This window comes from Octopus sinensis, linkage group LG7 (assembly GCF_006345805.1).
Source record: "Octopus sinensis linkage group LG7, ASM634580v1, whole genome shotgun sequence".
Taxonomy (NCBI): Eukaryota; Metazoa; Mollusca; class Cephalopoda; order Octopoda; family Octopodidae; genus Octopus; species Octopus sinensis.
Window position 1 is genome coordinate 90,161,596 of NC_043003.1, and position 22,350 is coordinate 90,183,945.

General features: G+C 40.1%; 2 protein-coding genes across 10 annotated transcripts in view; one reads left to right on the top strand and one right to left on the bottom strand.

The window, feature by feature from the left end:
• LOC115213812 (uncharacterized protein C630.12) overlaps window positions 1–20,651 on the bottom strand; it is a 64,609-nt gene extending 43,958 nt beyond the window's left edge. For 4 of the 9 annotated variants that reach the window (XR_005000119.1, XR_005000121.1, XR_005000120.1 and 1 more), the window contains exon 1: window positions 3,650–3,800. The gene's annotated coding sequence lies outside the window, so the exon portion shown is untranslated. Of the gene's footprint in view, window positions 1–2,623; window positions 2,747–2,780; window positions 2,853–3,649; window positions 3,802–20,609 lie in introns of those variants that run through there. The other 5 variants (XM_036504901.1, XM_036504905.1, XM_036504902.1 and 2 more) reach the window with 4 other exon arrangements.
• A 63-nt stretch (window positions 20,652–20,714) lies between these two features.
• The window catches only part of LOC115214195, a 47,129-nt gene continuing 45,493 nt past the window's right edge, over window positions 20,715–22,350 (top strand). Inside the window, exon 1 of the mRNA XM_029783296.2 lies at window positions 20,715–21,290. Coding sequence (XP_029639156.1) covers window positions 20,939–21,290 — 352 coding nt within the window. The 5' untranslated portion in view covers window positions 20,715–20,938. The remainder of the gene's footprint in view (window positions 21,291–22,350) is intronic.

Here is a 22,350-nt window from a genome sequence, read left to right on the forward strand (position 1 = left end):
CATGGAAAGCAGACGTTAAATGATGATGATGATGATAAATAATGGGCTTCTTTCAGTTTCCATCTACCAATTCAGTCTGAGGCTCTAGTAGAAGACACTCTATAGAGCCAAATATTGTGTACCTACCTGTTGGCAACTTTTCTCCCCCAGCCATTTTGTGGGGGATATTACTAATTTTTCTGGGCTCTTTTCACAGCTATACCCCATTTGAAATTTGCATTAGCTTTTGTATGAAAAAAAAAGAAGGAAGAGAGGGGGACTTGTTTGTAGAGAAAATGTTAAATGTGCCTAAAAAAAAAAACATGGTCTTTCCTCCCAACTAAAAGAAACGAAGAACTATGGAAGAAAGTGAATATGTACTGGGGGTGGGGGTAAGAAGAGAGAACTAACACTCAATCGTTCTAGAACTCGCAGAATAAAACGTAAACACCCGAAAGACTTACCCTCTATTCATTAATAAATGTCTTTCCTCCTTCTTCATTGTTAAAAGTAAAGAAGCTAGGAAAGATTAATCGTATTTCAGTCTAATTGTCATTGTAAATGACTGATGCTTTCCTTTCTCTGTCTCTATTGCTTCACTCCTTTTCTCTACGGTTAAGAGAGTGAAGGTGCATGGCTCAGTGGTAAGGGGTATTCGGCCCATGATCGAAAAGTCATGAGTATGATTCTACTTCACCTTGCTGCAGTCCACTTAACTGGCCAAAATGAGTTGTAACTGTAATTTAGAGGGGTCAACCTTGTCACACTCTGTGAGGCTGAATCTCCCTGAGAACTACGTTACGGTATGCATGTCTGTGGAGTACTCAGCCACTTGCGCGTTAATTTTATGAGCTGACAGTTCTGTCAATCAGATAAACAAGAACCTTGTCATTGTAACTAATGGAGTAACATTTTTTATAAAGAGTGAAAAAAAAGGAAATGGTCCTTATCGTAAGGCAAAAATGTCGTGTTTAGTATAGACAGTGAAAGTTAAGACAAAATAGCTATTCCGTCATGTATTTGCCCTCAACTCATGCTCAGTTTGATAACAACAGCCTGCACACCAGTGTTTATCTGTAAAACCCTCAAATGCTGCTGTTAGGCCCGAATTAACACCATAGTGACCCTAACAACTAAAAAAGATTTTCCTGCCCTGTATAGGATCATTTTTCATTTTCTTCCAACCACTTGAAGGTTTATCTTGCTCCAGTCTATCTACTCAGCTGGCCAAAATGAGTTGTAGCTGTAATTGAAAGGGTCCAGCCTTGTCATATTCTGTGTGAGGCTGAATTGCCCTGAGAACTATGTTAATGGTATGCATTTCTGTGGAGTACTCGGCCACTTGTAAGTTAATTTCATCCTTGTATGGTAATGAAAAGTGAGTGACATCAAGTAGTTATTTGTCTTTGATTTAACAATGTGTCTGTGTATCAAATTTTCTTTCGATCTATGTGTCTACTTTTTTTGCAATGTATATATCAATCTACTCCGAAAATACTGATAAACATTTAAAAACACAAAACGAACTCCGTCACCACTCACTTCAGTCTTGCCATTCATGTATGTACAAAAACGAATCGTTGGCGTATTAATATTACTGATAAATACAATTGCTCGGTTTTATGAGTGACTTTTCAACACCAGAAAGCTGAAACTGCAGGATTAAGTCCATTAATTTTATTGCATCATCATCATTTTGATATCTACTTTTTCATACTTGCTTAAGTTGGACAGTTTATCAAGGGCTGGATGGCCTTCCTGTTGTCAATTCTCACCTGTTTCCAAATAAGGCAATATTTTCCCTTGGCCAAACATGTTTTCCATGAAAGGCTGAAACAGTATCACTGGTATGAGTGATGTTTGTTTTACAAACTATCATGTGACATCAAGACAAGGGTACACACAAACATTCATATATTTCCCTATGGCCAGATATGTTTTTGCAAAATATTGGTTTCAAATTTTGGTACAGGGCTAGCAATTTCAAAGCAGGGAGGAAGTCAATTACATTGATCTCAGTACTCAACAGGTACTTATTTTATTGACCCCTAAAAGGATGGAAGGCAAAGTCGACCTAATTGGAATTTGAACTTAAAGACAGACATAATGTCATTAAGCATTTTGCCTGACATGTTAACAATTCTGTCAGCTTGCTTTTGTAGAATATTGAAAGTGAATGACACTGATTACATGATACAATAACACTTATTACAACTATCACATGATGTCAAAACAAGGAAACACATATATTTATGCATGATGGGCTTCTTTTAGTTTCTGTCTACCAAAACCACACACAAGGATTTTCAGCTATGGGCTTGTTTGGCCTAGAGTTGAAGTACCCTAAGTACCACGCTGTGAGACTGAACTAAAAAGAAAACCCAAAAATTATGTAGTGAAAAGCAAACTTCTTTACCAAATAGCTATGACTGCACCTATATACATTAATTCAAATCAAAATTTGTAGATTGATTCTGAATAAATTATTTGGCGCAAGTCAAGAATACGTACACCCAGCGTTTAGGGTTAAGGGTTAGGATTAGGGTTTTTGTTACACCGAAAGCGGGTGATGTACGTATTCTTTACCTCCGCCAATTATTTTAAACAATTTAAGCACCTAGCACTTAGAAAAAATACTTCCCACCTTAAATCTGAACTGTACTTTCGATGAGTCTCTTTCATCAAGCAGTGCAATTTTCTTAAAAGAAACCGAATTGCCGTTGAGTTAATTAGTGGAAACGTAGCTCCTCTAGAAAATGAAGATCATAATTCATCCAACAAGAATCTTGTTTTTATCTTACCACCTTGACTCAATGTTATCCTCTTTTACTTTTACTTTCTTATAAGCTTCGATTGTACGATATGGCAGCATCCTGAAGAAAGAGAAACACGTGTTCGAAATAAGGCGACTAGATTTCAACTGTTATCGTCAAGCAGAATGAAGATGTGACATCTGTGTCATTTACAGAACAGGAAAGCTTTTTCAATATATAATCGACGCAAACATCAAGTTTGAAGGATGCTGTTTACAGTTTGTAAGAAAAATAACCTCTGGACTGGTGATTCATTGTTCAGAATCTATTATAGTGTTGTAAATACTATTACTTATTTAGTTGGTAATTTTTCAATAACCTAAATTTGTTGTCTAAGCTCATTATCATATAAATCTTTTAACAAAATACAACAGTGTTATGGTGATTTTTAAATTTACGCATGAAAATAAAGCGTATAAAACATGAAATTTCCTCACAAATATTAAATAATTAAGTGAATAAGATTATGAAAACGGGAACCCAATGTATTCAATCATTTCTTATTTTATAGGTTTTTAGCTTTTAAAATTCATGTGTGTTACAACATTCGCATAACATTTAGGTTACGAAATGATCGTAAACAAAATAGTCGCGACATATTCGTAATTTAAAGGAATATATATCAGCGATCATGAATGCAGAATTCATATTCAAACACTGGGAAAAAGATACTGAAGGTAATTTAATTTGTATACAAGTGGTGAGAAAGAAATACTATAGCATCTGCTGTTAATAATACATTGAGGAGTAAAGCAAGTTTTTTAACAAGAATTGCAATCGATAATTCGAGGACTTCATAATAATGAACTTGAATGGCATTCCGCATATTTGGTTAAGCAAAAGATAAACAGCCTTACCTAATTACTCAGGTTCCTAATCAAACCCGTCTGCTATTTGCTGTCGGGTAAAAAAAATTTCTAAAGTAACCACGTGACTTCCGGTTGGTCTTTAAACAGCGGTGCCATTTCCCCTCTGGGATAGGTTTCCTGCCTGCATTGTCTTAATTTATAGGAAACACATACACGTCTAATACTGTTCGATTTTTTAATATAAGGACAATTGTTCTATATTTTGGATGATGATTGGGAAGTGTGATCGCAATACCGGAGTATAACGTACCGCTTTTTAACTGTAGCAAAAATCGTTTTACATCCTGTAGGGCAGCGTTTCGTTGGCTCCCCACAAGGGTTCTATTCCTACTTCCCGTCTGACAATTTCAAGTTATCCCTGCTTAAAATTGTGAATAATATAAAGCAGAAGTGTACAATTCAGGTACTGTTCAGTACTTACTTTTATAAAATTCTTTTAGACCTAGTGAAATGGATAATTCTGTCAATACCAGATTTTAGATAGATGGTTAATTATTAACAGAACCAGCTTCATATTATTTGAGCTTGGAACAAGCCAACATCTAGTCTTTGACTTGACATGGTACATTCAAGAATCCAAGCTTACACATGTATTGTGAAAAATGGAAGTATACTGATAGCCTGTGTCATATTATGCTTAGGTATTCTGTTGCTGTTTATGAACATGAAAGACAATACATTCCACAGTGTCAATGTATTACAAGTCACAGAACCACTATCAACTTAAAAATACATCTGTAAGAATTAGCACTTCCTTCTCAAAGCTTGGATTCGAAATCAGACCCAAGAATCATTGGTCGTAAAATACCAATGCACAAAAAGGCGCGAAATCAGAATCTCTTTGTTCTGACAAAAAATGATGGATCGTCTCCCTTCGACCTCTGACCCGAGCAGGTCAGGCGAAGTTTAACAGGACGACCAGCGACCTACTGTACGCAATAACACTCTTGCGGTATATCTATTTTTCTGGCTATTTGAGATGCTATAAATAGAACGGAGAAATAGGTATCTGGAGAGAAGCCGAACCAACGTTTAAGAGAACGTCACGCATTTATGAGGACGACGAAAGAATATTCAGAAAGGTGACTCTGTACTGCATGATTTACACACACACACCATCAAACATATTCTGCTTTAATGTGTATCCTGTATTATGCATTCCTTTAATATGTATTATTTGCAACCACTATTTAATATGCATTTTGTACAAGCGATGTGTAACATTGCTTACAAATTGATGTAGTGATAATAAATCTTTAATTTATTACAAAGCACTTATGTATTTATTAATACATCCACGCATCCACTACATTTGGTGACCCCGTAAAACGAATCGCGCCTTCCCTGGAACCAGCTTCATCAACCGCGTCGAAGAATTACAGTTTGCACATCACCAGCAACGAAGCAACTGAAAATTCCGACGAAAACAATGAATCTCCCGGAACAAAACCCAGCGGCCAACATCGACATGGCATTCCAAGCGGCGATCTCGTTAAAAATTCCACCATTCTGGACCCACGACCCGACATTGTGGTTTCACCATATAGAGGCACAGTTTGCCTCTCACAGAATATCGAGCGATGCGGCTCGACTTTCTCACGTTATCAGTTCTCTGTCACCAGAAATAACGAACGTGATACGCGACCTTATCATGGCACCACCCGGTTCTGTTTCATATGAAGTTTTTAAAACCACGTTAATAAACAGAACCTCAGAATCCCAACAAAAAAGACTTCACCAGCTTCTGATATCGGAAGAATTGGGTGACAAAACGCCGTCCCAGCTTCTTCGGAGAATGAAACAGCTTCTCGGAGATGAGACGCTCCCAGAAAAAATCTTCAAGCAACTTTTTCTCCAGCGTCTGCCCTCCAATACCCAGGTTGTTCTCGCGTCCACCAGAGAAAAAACATCCCTTGAAGAACTGGCGGAGCTAGCTGACAAAATAGCCGAAGTACCGCACAGATATCCAACGGTATCGACGGTGACGCCAGCCGCTCCCAGTACCAATCCTTTCCGTGCACAAACCAGTTCTTCAGAGATTTCGGATTTGCGTGCATTAATGACGCAGCAAGCTGCGCAAATACAAATTCTCACAGCCCAAATACAAGCCCTAAAGTTTAGTCCCCAGCGTCGAAGCACCAGCCGATCTCGACGAGATGGCAGACGGTCTCGAAGCCCCAGTGCTACCCGAAACTCACATGACACGTGTTGGTACCACCGAACATTCGGAACACGGGCACAAAAATGTACGGTACCGTGCTCGTTTTCCTCACCCAGTTCGGGAAACGGCACAGCCAGGAATTGAACGCGACGGAAGTTCCTGGTTCGCACCCACACAGTCGCCTGTTTTTCGTTTGCGATCGTGTAACAGGCACGCGTTTCCTGGTTGACACAGGTGCGGAAGTCAGCATCATCCCAGTCTCCAACACTTCTGGAAAAAGAAAAGAGACATCAGTCTGTCTTCAGGCAGTCAACCATTCACCCATTCCAACCTACGGTGAACAGTCCCTAACATTAAACATAGGACTACGCCGCACATTTCAGTGGGTATTCGTCGTCGCTAAACTGCCGACCCCTATCTTAGGAGCCGATTTCCTGCATCATTTCGGTCTCCTGGTAGACATAAAGAACAGACGACTTGTCGACACCACCACCAAGCTTACTGTGCGCGGTATAGCCGCTCGAATGGACACAGTCAGCCCAACTGTAATGCTTACGACAACGACTCGTCACAGTTCCATCCTGAATGATTATCCAGATGTCGCCCGGCCAGTTTTTCATAACCAGCCGATAAAGCACGAAGTTACCCACCACATCAAAACCAGCGGTCCACCTGTTGCTGCAAGGCCCAGAAGGTTACCACCTGATCGTCTCCAGGCCGTCAAGCGGGAATTCCAGCACATGCTCGACCTCGGAATCATCCGCGTTTCCAGCAGCAACTGGTCCTCGCCGATACACTGCGTCCCAAAAAAATCATCGACCGATTGGCGGGTTTGCGGCGATTATCGATCACTGAATAAAAGCACTATCAGTGATGCCTATCCGGTGCCTTTTCTTCAGGACTTTTCGAGCTCGCTGCATGGAGCTCGCATCTTTTCAAAAATCGACCTGGTGCGAGCATACAACCAAATCCCAGTCGAACCTGCAGACATCTCAAAGACAGCAGTGACTACACCTTTCGGAATGTTTGAATTCCTGCGTATGCCTTTCGGTTTACGAAACGCGGCACAGACATTCCAAAGGTTTATCGACATGGTGACTAGAGGTTTGCCTTTCGTCTATGCCTACATAGACGACATACTCGTGGCCAGTAACTCGGACGAAGAGCATAATCAACACCTTCACCTGCTATTCGGTCGACTACGTCAATTTGGAATTGTTATCAACCCTACCAAATGTTTGTTCGGAGTTGCTTCCCTTCATTTTCTCGCCCATATAGTCGATAAAAATGGAATTCGTCCCCTTCCCGAGAAAGTCAAGGCCATCGTGGATTTTCCACCACCCACATCTCTCCGCAAATTAAGGGAATATCTCGGTCTAGCGAATTTCTATCGACTGTTCGTGCCCCACCTCGCTGAAATAGCGCAACCGCTCACGGATTTGCTACGTCAGCGAACCTGCAAAAACGCAGATATAGCTCTGACCGAAGATCAACTCGTTTCTTTCGCTGCCCTGAAAAAAGCGTTATCTAGCGCTACCATGTTGGTTTATCCAAAACCAGACGCCCCACGATGTTTACTCGTTGATGCATCCGATTCCGGAATCGGAGGTGTGCTACAACAGCTTGTTGACGGTATATGGCAACCGTTGTCTTTCTTTTCTAAGCGGTTAAAACCCGCGGAAACCAAATACAGCACATTCAGTCGGGAATTATTGGCGGCATACCTGGCCGTTAAGCGTTTCCGTCATATGCTAGAAGGTACCAATTTTGCCATATATACCGACCACAAGCCATTAGTATACGCATTTAACACCAAACCGGATCGCCATTCGCCGAGAGAAATTCGTCACCTCGACTTCATATCGCAGTACACGACGGATATACGCCACATCAAAGGGACGACCAACGTGGCAGCCGATGCACTTTCACGTGCGCAGATCAATGCTATCCACACCACGTCTACTATTGATCTGGCACGTATAGCAGCTGACCAGGAGAATGACGAAGAACTTCTAAAGCTCCGGAATTCGTCATCTCTGAAATTTCAGCATGTTCCACTACCATCATCCACAGCCCATATTTGGTGTGATATTTCCACTGGTTACCAACGCCCTTATGTACCACAGAAATATCGTCGAGAAGTTTTCTCCGCTCTACATTCTCTGTCACATCCTGGTATTCGCTCCACTCAAAAGCTAATATCGACCCGTTTTGTGTGGACCAGTATCAACAAGGATATCAGAGAATGGACCAAGTGCTGTGTTGCGTGCCAAAAAGCGAAAATCCACCGGCACATAAAATCACCAATCGGTTCATTTTCGCAGCCCGATGCACGATTTCAGCACGTTCACATTGATATCGTTGGACCCCTGCCACCTTCGCAGAACTATTCATATTTGCTAACTTGCGTAGAGAGGTTCTCGCGATGGCCCGAAGCCTGGCCCTTATCTGATATATCAGCAGAAACGGTCGCTAAAACGCTGATATCACAATGGGTTTCGCGTTTTGGCACACCCGCAACAATTACCACCGACAGAGGACGTCAGTTCGATTCCCACCTTTTCACCGAGCTGACTCGTCTCCTCGGGTGTAAACACACCCGCACTACAGCTTACCACCCTGCAGCAAATGGCATGGTGGAACGCTTTCACCGCCAACTCAAGGCATCTATAAAAGCAGCTCCAGACAGTTCTCACTGGTTGGAACATCTCCCTCTCATCCTCCTTGGAATTCGATCCACGATTAAGGAAGAACTGGGATATACTCCGGCCGAACTCGTTTATGGCACAACACTCACCTTACCTGGGCAGATGATCGAACCTGTTTCACAAAACTTCCCTGACCCACAACAATATGTGCACCGATTACGAACATCCATGTCGCAAGTATCACCCTCAGGCCCCAGACAACAGAACGTCGTTTCACGTGTCCCAAAAGATATCAACACATGGACTCATGTCTTCGTGAGGAATGATGGGATACCCTCTCAACTTCGACCACCATATTCCGGGCCCTACAAGGTCATCAAAAGAGAACCCAAGTATTTCGTCCTCGATATTGGAGGTAAACGAAATACGGTCTCGATTGATCGTTTAAAAAAAGCTTTCATCGAGGAGGACTTACATTCAGTCCCCTCTTTTCCTCAAACAGACTCGGCAACTCCAGCGAACACCACAGATGCTGCACAACCCCGACACACCAAATCAGGAAGAACAGTTCGATGGCCAGCAAGGTTTGTGCAAGTTTTTCGGGTAAGTTCTGAACTCCTAACGTATCCATCTTCCTAATGAACACATAACTGCATCACCCACCCAGAGAAATCAAAGAACATTTGTGTACGTAAAAAAAAAAAAAATGAAAACAAAAACTGTCTGTATGAACTTTTACGGAACATTTCAAAATCGAACTTTGCCGATGAACATTTCTTTCATTTTTGCATGTACATATTTTTTGTTTTCTTTTCAAAATGTTTGCTTTCTCATAAATATATTTTTTTGCTAACTGTATATCCACACACATTTACAAATCTTGTTCTCATGCGTGCTATCACTTGATTTTTTTTTCTCCACTGAAAGATACCTTGTCTCTATTAGACCTCTAGTAGGTCGAGTAATCAATAGACGCACATCTCTTTCAACGCGCCAACATAATTCTGCCTGGGCACATATACATATTGCCCACCATATAGCACATACAAATTGTAAACCTTTCATCCATATTTTTATCGTTCAATGTGTAAAAAAAAATTTTTTTCTACATGCACACAATCAAAAAAAAAAAAAAATAATAATAATAATACATTTCCAATATCGTTCGATCTCTGTGGCTTTCTCACTAGAAGGGGGGGTAGTGTAAGAATTAGCACTTCCTTCTCAAAGCTTGGATTCGAAATCAGACCCAAGAATCATTGGTCGTAAAATACCAATGCACAAAAAGGCGCGAAATCAGAATCTCTTTGTTCTGACAAAAAATGATGGATCGTCTCCCTTCGACCTCTGACCCGAGTAGGTCAGGCGAAGTTTAACAGGACGACCAGCGACCTACTGTACGCAATAACACTCTTGCGGTATATCTATTTTTCTGGCTATTTGAGATGTTATAAATAGAACGGAGAAATAGGTATCTGGAGAGAAGCCGAACCAACGTTTAAGAGAACGTCACGCATTTATGAGGACGACGAAAGAATATTCAGAAAGGTGACTCTGTACTGCATGATTTACACACACACACACACACACCATCAAACATATTCTGCTTTAATGTGTATCCTGTATTATGCATTCCTTTAATATGTATTATTTGCAACCACTATTTAATATGCATTTTGTACAAGCGATGTGTAACATTGCTTACAAATTGATGTAGTGATAATAAATCTTTAATTTATTACAAAGCACTTATGTATTTATTAATACATCCACGCATCCACTACACATCTGTAGCATTGGATTTGAACCCATGTTTTGCCACATACAAATTTCAAATCATAATTCAATCAGTTTGATCATGTATGCAACTGATATTTTGTCCATACTGGATGGTTTCCATGTTGAAGCTTGTCTACAGGTCCTTTTCCACTAGTACAACTAATTTGTCATGTGTGGTACAACACTTCGACCAGTTGTAGCTTATAGTAACAAACAGCTGATAGTAAATTTTGCAGGGAGCTCCCTTCAGTGTGCGTCAAGCTTGTTCTTGAAGGTATTGACTCATGGAGCTGCAACCACACTGTTTGGCAGACTGTTCCAGGTGGCAGTCACACGCTGTACGAAAAAGCAGCTTCTAATGTTGAGCCTGCAGTGTGATCTTTCCAATTTCAGGCTGTGTCTTCTCATATTTCTGCTTTAGAAGTGGTTCGTCAGGTACGGGCAATGCATATACTTATACATGTTAATCATATCCCCACTGAGATGTTGATTTGCGAGACTAGGCAGGTTTCGTGCAGCCAAACACTCTGGGTATGGCTTTTCTTTCAAGGATGCAATGAGTTTGGTGGCATGCCCCTGAACATCTTCCAACTTGCAATACATTGCCTTATGCTGGGGTTGCCAAACTATGTGTCCATATTCAAGAATCGGATGAACTAGAGACTTGTACAGCTGGACGAAGACAACAAAGGTGATGAAGTCAAACGATTGTTGGATGACTCCAAAGATTCAATTTGCTTTTACAGTTGCTTGGTTTATGTGGTTCCCGAATGTCAGCCCTTTGTCGATCAAGATGCCAAGATCTCCCTCTACCTCACTTTCTGCTAGCTCCACCACAGTCCATTCCCCCTGTGCATCCTGGCTTCTCATGTAGTATTTCCTGTCCGTCTTCGTGTTCCCCACTCTCAAGACAAGAGTTCTTTAGCATGTCTAAAACTTTCCATGAATAAAGCCAATAAAGGCACCAATTTTGCAGTGTCAAGACATCCAAGCTGTTATGATTTTCTCCACTTTTGCCTTGAATTACAATCTTTCAATTGCTTCTGACAGCTGAATATTTAATTGAAAATATCGAAGACATGACGACACCTGTATATTCACTTAATATGGCAAAACCAAGCCCAAGTGTTAAACATTTTCCTTACATGTTATATTATGTTATTGCTACTTGACTGTTTCCATTAATTGCATGAACATCTTTTGCAACACAATGTTGAAATGCTTAGTGTTGTAAAATTACTACATGAATTTTTCTAACATGGTTTTATATGGGAACAATACGCAGCCTAAACAATATCCAGTCACCCATCAAAACCCTGTTATACATCTTTTGTAAGGTTGGTGTAAGAAATGACAAAGTTGGCAACTTACATCCATGTGATGCTGCTCTGGAGAGAACCTTGCTTTTGTGAAAATATTTTGTATTGAGAGTGAGCAGATGGTCAACAATTTCAGTTACTAGGAATTGAAGCTTGCTACTTTGTAGAAATTAGTCTAACATAGAAACATTTTTTGTAAAGAGAGACCCTTGGGGATCAACAAAGGTAACAGCTCTCTGAACTTAGTCCAACCTATTCTTATTCTTGCAACCATGCTTTCAGAGCAACCTCCTCTACTGCTAACTTGGTCACCTAGGTAATGAAAACTATCTACTACATCCAAGGGTCTCTCAGCACAATTGAGGAAAAGTCCTTAGTGTTCATTGTACCCGCATATTTATGGACTAATTTCTGTTAACTTTCCTGTGATTCCACTGCACCTCTTATGTGTGCCTCACTTGCACTGGGTACTCCAAATGGAATTTCTACATTTTGAACAGGACCATTTCTCTCTAGGGATTATTAGTAATTTGTCTGTTTTATTGCTTACTAGTACTTTGATATTTGCTAAATTATTTCTTAGGTCTGTAGCATACGCTTAGGTCTGTTATATATACATAAATATGGACGTAGTAGTTAACAGCTAGCCTTCGGCAACCCTTTTGGACCCTGTTGTGTCCACTACTCTGATTGGTTAGTATTGGCGCAATTTGTCTCTTGCTCTATTGTGCGCCAATATGCAACCCAACGAATCACAGCTTTCTGATAAGGTCATGTGAGACACTCTTTTCAAACTTCTGGTGAGTCAATAGCATAGTATAAAACGCTAGCTTTACACCGTCTTTAGTCTTTCAGTTCCAGACCTCGTAAGGTCTAACCACTAACCACAGAGCACACAGCCAGTTCCAGCAACAACACAACAGCAGCCACATGGAGATGCAGCAACACCCGTCCAACAGCATACGGCAGTCACTTTCTTCGTCGCTTCCATCAGCTTAACGTCAACAACATCTCTATACATACACAGCAACCAGCAGCACTTGCACAGGTACTATCTCAACACTGTTCGTGAATTACTTCACCATGGTTAACAGCAAGCACAATCTGCGAGAACTTTCTGTACCAAGTAACCGGCTCTCCATAGTAGCCACAAGCTTCATGCATGACATGTGCCTCAACTGTCTCTGCATTGTAGCCTCAAGTTCTTGTTGCAGCACTTCAACTATCGTGTACCCTGACCACGAACTAGTATTTATCATCCTTGTGTTTAAACATTCTTCTAATGTCATATTATAGACTCTTTCAATGCTCTGTACTTATCGCACACGCATACATCCATGTTTCTTCATACACATTATGTATACATGACGGTCTATTATTATGTATACATGACGCACACACAGACACACGTTAACCTATCAATAAAATCTTCTCTTAAACATTTCTACCTGGTTGCCTGGTTGTGTCTCTTTTTTCCTTCTGCGACCGTGCGATGTACTAAAGGAGCCATTCTCGTCACTTCTCCTTCGCACGGTCGTTTACAGGTTCTTTAGATTCAAGTCCTTGCTTTCACACCTGAAGTTTCTTCTCTTACTCTAGTGGAGAGAATCAGCTATAAGAACAATGTCATTGGTATAGAGAAGCTCCCAAGGGCAACTAGTTTTAAACTGCCTGGAGGACTATGATAAACAAGAGTCTGAAGACTGATTCTTGATGAGATCCTATCTGCACACTAAATTCATTGTTGTACTCAGTGCAGACTTTCACCTTACAGACAGTGTCCCTGTACATGGTTTGGACTGCTCTCAACAACTACTCTTCTAGCTTCCGTATCAACCACCAGGTATGTGAGCAAAGGACCCTGTCAATGGCTTTTTCTATATCAACAGATGCAAAGTACAGCAGTTTAATTTTTACTAGGTGTTTCTCCTGCAGTTGCCTTTCTAGAATGATAATAGTACTTTTCCTTGGCACAAAACCAAACTGCATCTCATCTAAGTTAATCCTAATGGTGCTGTATAAATTTGACCATCTGAATAGCCAAACATAACTTTGAATATCCTCTCTTCTGGAATTTATCATTATCTAGTAAGACAACTTCGACCCTAATGTTCAAGGCAAAATTGACCTTGGTGGGAACTGAGCTTAGAATAATAATTATAATAATCCTTTCTACTATTGACACAAGGCCTGAAATTTCAGAGGAGTGGGGCTAGTCATTATATTGACCCCAGTAATTAATTGGTACTTATTTTATTGACCCTGAAAGGATGAAAGGTAAAGTCAACCTCAGTGGCATTTGAACTCAAAATGCAAAACCAGAGGGAATGTGCCTTGTCTGGCATAATAGCAATTTTGACTGCTTGCTGTCTTAATAATAATAAATAACAAGAGCACTCAGAGAGTGCAAGCCAATGCCAAGGCAACACCAACGTCCTTCAACGATTAGCCAGAGATGATTTTTAAAACGAGAATATCTGAAATAATAAATTCGACTGCTCTTGCAAACGAGAATACTAAAAATGAACCTGATCGCTCTCAACCGGAAAAATAATCCAGAATCCTTGTCCAGTACCTGATCGATCCCAATGGTAGTCATGGAATGTGAAAGGGGCTGTAGAAAATTTAGTAACAGTAATAAATAGTTTATCCTTATCTAATACAAGTCAAAGTTAACAAATTCTCCATTCAAAATAGTTTCAAAGGCAGAGGTAATAATAAATTCTACTCAATAATTTTTAAATGAATAGCATGGAACCTTTTGGTTTTCTCTTCTATTAAATTCCAGCCTTCTTTTAATATTCCTGTTGTTTTAGATCAATGTATAGATATATGTAGATCTGTAAGTATACTGTAAAGTGTTAATATGTATCATCATCATCATTCAGCGTCCACTTTCCATGCTAGCATGGGTTGGATGGTTCAACTGGGGTCTGGGAAGCCAGAAGGCTGCACCAGGCCCAGTCTGATCTGGCAATGTTTCTACGGCTGGATGCCCTTCCTAACGCCAACCACTCCGTGAGTGTAGTGGGTGCTTTTTACGTGCCACCGGCACGGGTGCCAGACGAGGCTGGCAAACGGCCACGATTGGATGGTGCTTTTTATGTGCCACCGGCACGGGATGTATAATATATAATATATATATCATAAAAATATGTTAGTTTTACTGGATTTTAAAAACTTCTCTACCAAAATACATAAATAAAAGGAGCAAACTTATATTTTCTAGACTACAAATTTACACTTTGGGTTATAGGGGAAGGAAAAGAGACCAGTCTGGTATAACATACTCTTGTAAAAAGAAGAAATAAAACTCTAAATCTGTTTATCAGCTGTGAACAAATCCACACAGACTCCAGCCCGTGTGGATCGTACCAAGTGACTGACACCATTCATAGAGCTGAATTGTGCCACATGTCCCGGTTGTGTCTTTATGCCAAATTCAGTTAAATTGTGCATAGAATGGTCCCTAAAGAGACTGAAGTAGAACTCACCTAGCACTGAGACTGTAATGAAACTAAAGCATTTACAGTGTGGAAGATCCATTTCAGCAAATTAATAACACACCAAAATTGTTACATTTACTTTCAATACAAATATATTTCTTGAAGTATCAAACATTCTGTTATACAACTGTAACTTAGTCACATTTGTGCAATGGAATGTTCATCATCATCATCATCATCATCGTTTAGCGTCCGTTTTCCATGCTAGCATGGGTTGGACGGTTCTACTGGGGTCTGTGAAGCCAGAAGGCTTCATCAGGCCCAGTCAAATCTGGCAGTGTTTCTACGGCTGGATGCCCTTCCTAACGCCAACCACTCCGTGAGTGTAGTGGGTGCTTTTTACGTGCCACTCGCACTGGTGCCAGACAGAGCTGGCAAACGGCCACGAACGGATGGTGCTTTTTATGTGCCACCGGCACGAGGGCCAGGCGAGGCTGGCAACGGACACGAAACGGGGCGGTGCTGGCAACGGTCGCGAAACGGAAAGTTCTCTTACATGCCACCGGCACTAGTAACACATCCGCAATTTCCATTGATCGATTTCGATTCTGATCCTCACTTGCCTCAACACGTCTTCACAAGTAGAGTTTTGTGTCCCAAGAAGGGAAGGTATGCATACGTAGGCTGGCTCCATCCCATGTAGAAGGCCACAGGTTATGGACTCACTTGTCCTGCTGGGTCTTCTCGCGCACAGCACACTTCCAGAGGTCTCGGTCTCTAGTCATTTCCTCAGTGAGACCTAAAGTTCGAAGGTCGTGCTTCACCACCTCGTCCCAGGTTTTCCTGGGTCTGCCTCTTCCACAGGTTCCCTCAACCGCTAGGGTGTGGCACTTTTTCACACAACTATCTTCATCCATTCTCGCCACATGACCATACCAGCGCAAACGTCTCTCTTGCACACCACAACTGATGCTTCTTAGGTCCAGCTTTTCTCTCAAGGTACTTACACTCTGTCGAGTATGAACACTGACATTACACATCAATCGGATCATACTCGCTTCATCCCTTGCAAGCTTACGCATGTCCTCAGCAGTCACGGCCCATGTTTCACTGCCATGTAGCATGGCTGTTCGTACACACGCATCATACAGTCTGCCTTTCACTCTGTGCGAGAGGCCTTTTGTCACCAGCAGAGGTAAGAGCTCTCTGAACTTTGCCCAAGCTATTCTTACTCTAGCAGTTACACTTTCAGCACACCCGCCCCCGCTGCTGACTTGGTCACCTAGGTAACGGAAACTATCAACTATTTCTAGTTTTTCTCCCTGGAAAGTGACGGAAGTTGGTCTCAGAGCATTTTCAGTGTTTATTGTTCCTGAGCATCTGCCACATACAAAAACCATCTTCCTAGTTAGCCTTCCTTTGACATTGCTGCATCTCTTATGTGTCCATAGCTTACACTTGGTGCATCTTATAGAGTTTCTACCTACACCTTTTCTACAGATCGAGCAGGGCCATCTACCTGAAGGTGTTTGTGATTTGTCTACCTTCCTACTGATTACGACTTTGGTTTTAGCTAGATTGACTCTGAGGCCCTTCGATTCTAATCCTTGTTTCCACACCTGAAACTTCTCCTCCAGTTCTGATAGCGACTCAGCAATTAGAGCAAGGTCATCAGCATAGAGGAGCTCCCAAGGGCATCCTGTCTTGAATTCCTCCGTTATTGCCTGGAGGACTATGATAAATAGGAGGGGGCTGAGTACTGAGCCTTGGTGGACCCCTACCTCTACCCGGAATTCTTCACTGTACTCATTTCCAACCCTCACCCTACTAGCAGCGTCCCTATACATGGCCCGCACAGCTCTCACTAACCATTCATCTATCCCTAGTTTCCTCATTGCCCACCAGATAAGGGATCGGGGGACCCTGTAGAAGGCTTTCTCCATGTCAACAAAAGCCAGGTACAGGGGCTTATCTTTGGCTAGGTATTTCTCCTGCAGCTGCCTTACCAGGAATATAGCATCAGTAGTACTTTTCCCTGGCACAAACCCAAACTGCATCTCATCTAAACTAACTCTCTCTCTAATTAGTTGGGCTATGACCCTCTCCGTAACCTTCATCACCTGATCCAACAGCTTGATACCTCTGTAGTTCAATATTCATAAAATAAATTCAAAGTGAATTTAACAGTTTTGTGTGTTATTAAATGGTTAGAATAGCTCTTCCACAATGTAGTTGCTTTTAACACCATAATCTTCATCACTTAATGTCATGTTCTGTGCTGGCATGGGCTGGATGGTTTGACGTGATCTAATGGGCCCAAGGACTGCTTCATCCTCCAAACTACTTTGGCATGATTTCTATGGCTGGATGTCCTTCCTAATGCATCTATGGCTGGATGTCCTTCCTAATGCATATACTGGATGATTTTTCTGTGTCACCAACACTAGCAAGGTTGTCATGCTGCTTGAAGAATATAAGCCCCAAGGAGACAACTTTATGCTAGGAGATGAGGAGTAAAAGTATGAGCTAAGGGTCCAGAGCAGAGATTTCTTGTAGTAGAGGAGCTTCATAACTATTCGCATTTTAGAAGAGGTAGTGGGAGTGATTGGGTGAAGCTGGAAAAAAGATAAAAATAGTAGAGGACCCTTAAAGTACAAGATGTGTAAGAAGTGAGTGAGAATGAGGGACCAGGAGTGTAAATGTTTGAGGGTCAGGGCAAGGAGGTGATAATTGTAAAGAGTGTGTAGGGAGGACAGATGGAATGAATAATGGATGTGCAATAATGAATGAATAAGGGGATGTAGGGGAGGAATAGGAGATGACAGATGGTGAAGAGCAGCAGAATAGTAAAGATGACCAAGTAGACAGAAGGATATGGGAGATGAAATGTGGTTAGCTGGATTGCAGGAGTGAGGGAGGGATGCCAGCATAGTGTATGAAGAGTGTAAGAGACATATGGTGGTGGAGGAGGAGAGAATTTGATGGCTCATTGATTGGAGTGATCAATGAAAGTGTGGGTAGAGAACAGTATTAATGAATGAAAGATGGATAACACGAAAAAGTTATTTATGATATATTAAAAAATATATCTTCATTGTTTCTGAAGCATTGTAATATTACAATGCTTCAAGTGAATTATCATGCTCTTCTAACTTTATATGGTTTTTCATTTGGTAATTATCAAAATCTAATACTTTTGTTTATTTCTAACTTGGTTGATGCCTAACTAGTACAAAAAAAAACTTATGTAGAATAAAAAAGTTTTGGGGTACCATAATATCCCATAGCAAATTAATTCAGCATAGAATCAGCAGAGCCAAACAAAAAGGACCCTAACCTAGAGATATAGGTAAGTATACACAGAGATGGTATGCATGCAGCTTGCTAGCTCAGTAGTTCAGAACAGATTCTGTTGTATTTACTGTAGAAGAAGCATAACAACAACAATGATGGTAATAATTATTCCCATTGACTTCGATGTGTTTGAAGGAAAGGATTAAAAATTTATAAGAAAAGATGCTGCATCTATTTGTGATGGATGCAGGAATGTAATTTGAGTTCAAGTATAGATTTTGCTAAGAAGTCACAATGGGGACAATGATAGTTTTGATTTTGCCTGGGAATGAACAAATGCGTCTGTTGATTATAAAATATAGTTCTTTCATTGATCTGTGTCTTCGACTCAAATTGTTTAGATGCACCATGATACATTTTAGGCTACTCTGATCAATCTAGGCAATAACTTTCCAAAGATGTTAAATTAAGCTGCAGGGTTTTTACTGATTGTTTCAACTTATCCTTATACCATAGCAGGGATTTTCTTTTACTGCAGAAACCCTCTCCTTGTTGGCCATACAAAAGAATTTTCTGAATGTGATCATCATACATTCGAACAGCATGCTTACCTGCATCAAATTCTCTACGGCATGCTTTTAATCCTGGTTATATCACACTTTTCAGAAACTTATCTTACCATTTTATGCTGCAGATATTGTGCAGACAGCATATGTGAAAGGTTTAAAGTTTCTTTATATGCTTGTAATAGGGAGTTCATGCTTCTGCCCCATACAAAAGTGTGTTCAAAATACAAGATTTGTATATGCTTATTTTAGTTTTCAAACTCTTACCGTGTTTATTCCACAAACAATGGGAAAGTTTTCCAAAAGAACTTGTAGCCTTAGATATTCATCCTCATTATCATCATTTAACATCCATTTTCCATGCTGGCATGCGTTGGACAGTTTGACCAGAGTTGGCTCCAGTCTGATCTGGAATGGTTTCTATGGTTGGATGCCCTTTCAAACACCAACCACTTTACAGAGTGTGCTGATTGCTTTTACATAGCACTAGCATGAGAGCTTTTTATGTGGCACTGGCACAGGATTCTTGCATGCCAATCCTCTTCACAGGGGGAATGACTTTAACACTTCTGCTGTGGAGTATGGATCTCCTTGAGTACAACAAGGCACCAGGTATCTTGGTCCTTCATCATCTTGTCTGAAAGGTTCAATGTCCTGAGGTTGTCCTTCATCCCATGTCTTCCTGGTATTTCCCCTTCCACATATTCCATCAACTTTGAGAGATTGGAACTTCTTTATGGAGCTATTTGCATCCATCTGCATCACATAATCAAACCAGCACAGTCTTCTCTCTTACACACAGCATCTAATTCCTCTTATGCCTAGCTTCTCTCTAAATACACTTTGTTGAACAAGTACATTTACATTACACATCCAGTGGAGCATACTAGTCTCATTCCTCTCTAGCCTTTGCATGTCCTCTACATTCAGGGCCCACATCACACTACCATGTAGAATTGTTTTCTGTATACATGCATCATACAATCGTTGTTATTCCATCGAAATAGCCTTGTTTTAGAGGCGGTTTCGGATGTAAGTGTATCAGACAGCAGTATCGTCCTGTGCATGAGCGCAGAAATTCAAAGTTGATCTTACACGAAATTTGAAGAGTCAACCACTAACCAGAACTGAAGTATTTCCTGGTCCTTAAAAATGAACATTAGTCCTTGTGATGCCGTTTTCGTGATATTAGTAGGATTGCGATGAGATTCGTTTACACACACACACACACACACATATATATATATATATATATATATATATATATATATATATATATATATATATATATATATGCCTTCTTTGAACAATACCAATTTTAAAATAAACAGTTTTGATTAAATTATGAATACTAATGATAAGCACCAAGTAGTTCTATTCTAATTAAGAGTAAGTGAGTGGCTTAAATTAAGAAGTAAACATGGCTATACTACAACCCGATTCTGTTTTCCATTTGAAACCAAATAATAATTTCTTTTGGAATAGCTATTACAATGTCATGAAAAAAAGAAAAGGATACGAAATTGGTGGGACGGAAGTGAATAGCAAAAATGTATAAAAATCGAAGTATTTTGGTTGGGAAAAAAAATTTAGGATGGCAATCACCATTGTGAGATATACAGGAACACTAGAGAATAAAAACTTTATCAATTCTTTCCCCTGTTATATATGATATAGAGATAGCTCTTCCATCACCCTGCCACGCTTGAAGGCCGCTCATTCAAACTCCGGTTACCTTTTAAATAAGTGTGAATAAGCAAGGTGTGTCATTCCGACGAGTTCCAGCGATTTGACGTTTTACGGTAAGACGATGCACGACTGTCGTTAAACTGAAATTAACAAAGGTAAACCGTTTTCCGGCAAAATGCGGTCACTCATTTGTCACCATTGTTAATTAGGGTGGCTACCTTTTGCTACCACAACAAACCGAGGCAGTACTCTTCATGTTCTCTGCATTAGTCATTTGTTTTGTTCAGCATTGAATTTTAGTACTGGATTGTCAATGAATTTTACATCGACAATCGAAGCGTCGGCTAACGAGAAAAAAGTGCTTTCTAAAAGTATATGTTTATATCAAATCAGGACAGCAGGAGTTCTGCTTCAAATTTTTTTTGCCGACACATTACCTATTGTAAATATATGTTTTGTAACATGAAAATCTGCCGCCTTCGAAGGCGAGCTGTAGGGTCGTTTTTTCTACTTCTTGTCCTGTGTGGTGTAGTGGTTGTTTATGCTGCTCTCTTAAGATCTAGTAAGTCTTCTCGGTCTGTGTTCCGACTCCAGAAAAAACATTTTCCCCATAAAGTCAAGAAGGGAAACAAAAACAATGCAAGTTTATTGGTGGCTCACTTGAAAGAGAAACACAATGTCCTACCCCGCGAATTGCCTGTTTATGTCGTGGAAGATCACCATGAAGGTAAGGACGCAGTTTACTTTTTTGCTTTCACAACAAATAACATTCTCTTCTCTTATATATTTCAGTCCAATGAGATATATATATATATCTATATCTCGCTCAGAGATTTAATATAACATTTTCTCTCTCTCATATATATCACACAGTCATTGTGTACCGTAAAAAGTGATGACTTTTATTAATTATAGTAAACGTTTATCAATAGGAAAAACAATGTTTCAATTTGCTGTACTGTTTTTTTACAGTCACCCACATATACACTCTCTGTATCCGTATTTGTCTGTCTGTCTATCTATCTAATTGTCTATCGTTTTTATTATGCGGTGTATTTTCAAGAAAGAAGATTTACAAAAAGACTTCAGATAAAATACGCCTAGTGTTCATTTTCTCTATATCTTCGTACGTATGTTTACATGTTTCTATGTATGTATGTGTGTGTATATATAAAAGACTAATGTAACATGATGATACCAGGCTTTAATAGTAGATCACAATATTTGTTTCTGCACCGGACATCAGTTTTAATTTGCTGAGTTTATATTCATATACGATTATGCAATATTAGTCTTTATAATTACTATATAATTGAATATTTTTCAACAACACCCGTGTGCGGGCGCTTTATCGGGTGGAATGCGCTCAAGCACTGCCGAACTTTTCTGAATTACCTCAGAGATACGCTGTACATAACATTTCACCTATCAATTTATTAGATTCTGAGTGACACATTAAGTTGTAGTGATACGAACAAATACAAAAGTAATATCACAATAATAATTCCAACAACAATAACAACAGAATAAAAGCGGAAAAATATTTTTTTATTACGTAGGAAACAAAAATTATCTATTACTTTCAGAAAACTTGCAGGTTATTTGAGGAAGTCAGTTTCTCGTGCATTTGTGTGTGTGATGTATATATACACACACTTACATATGTTTATGTGCGTGTGTATTATGGGCGACAAAAGCAGTATTAGATTAAAACAGCCATTTGTTTATCATACTTAATGCACATGCATCATGAAAGGTAAATTAACTGCAGTATTCATTTGGAGATA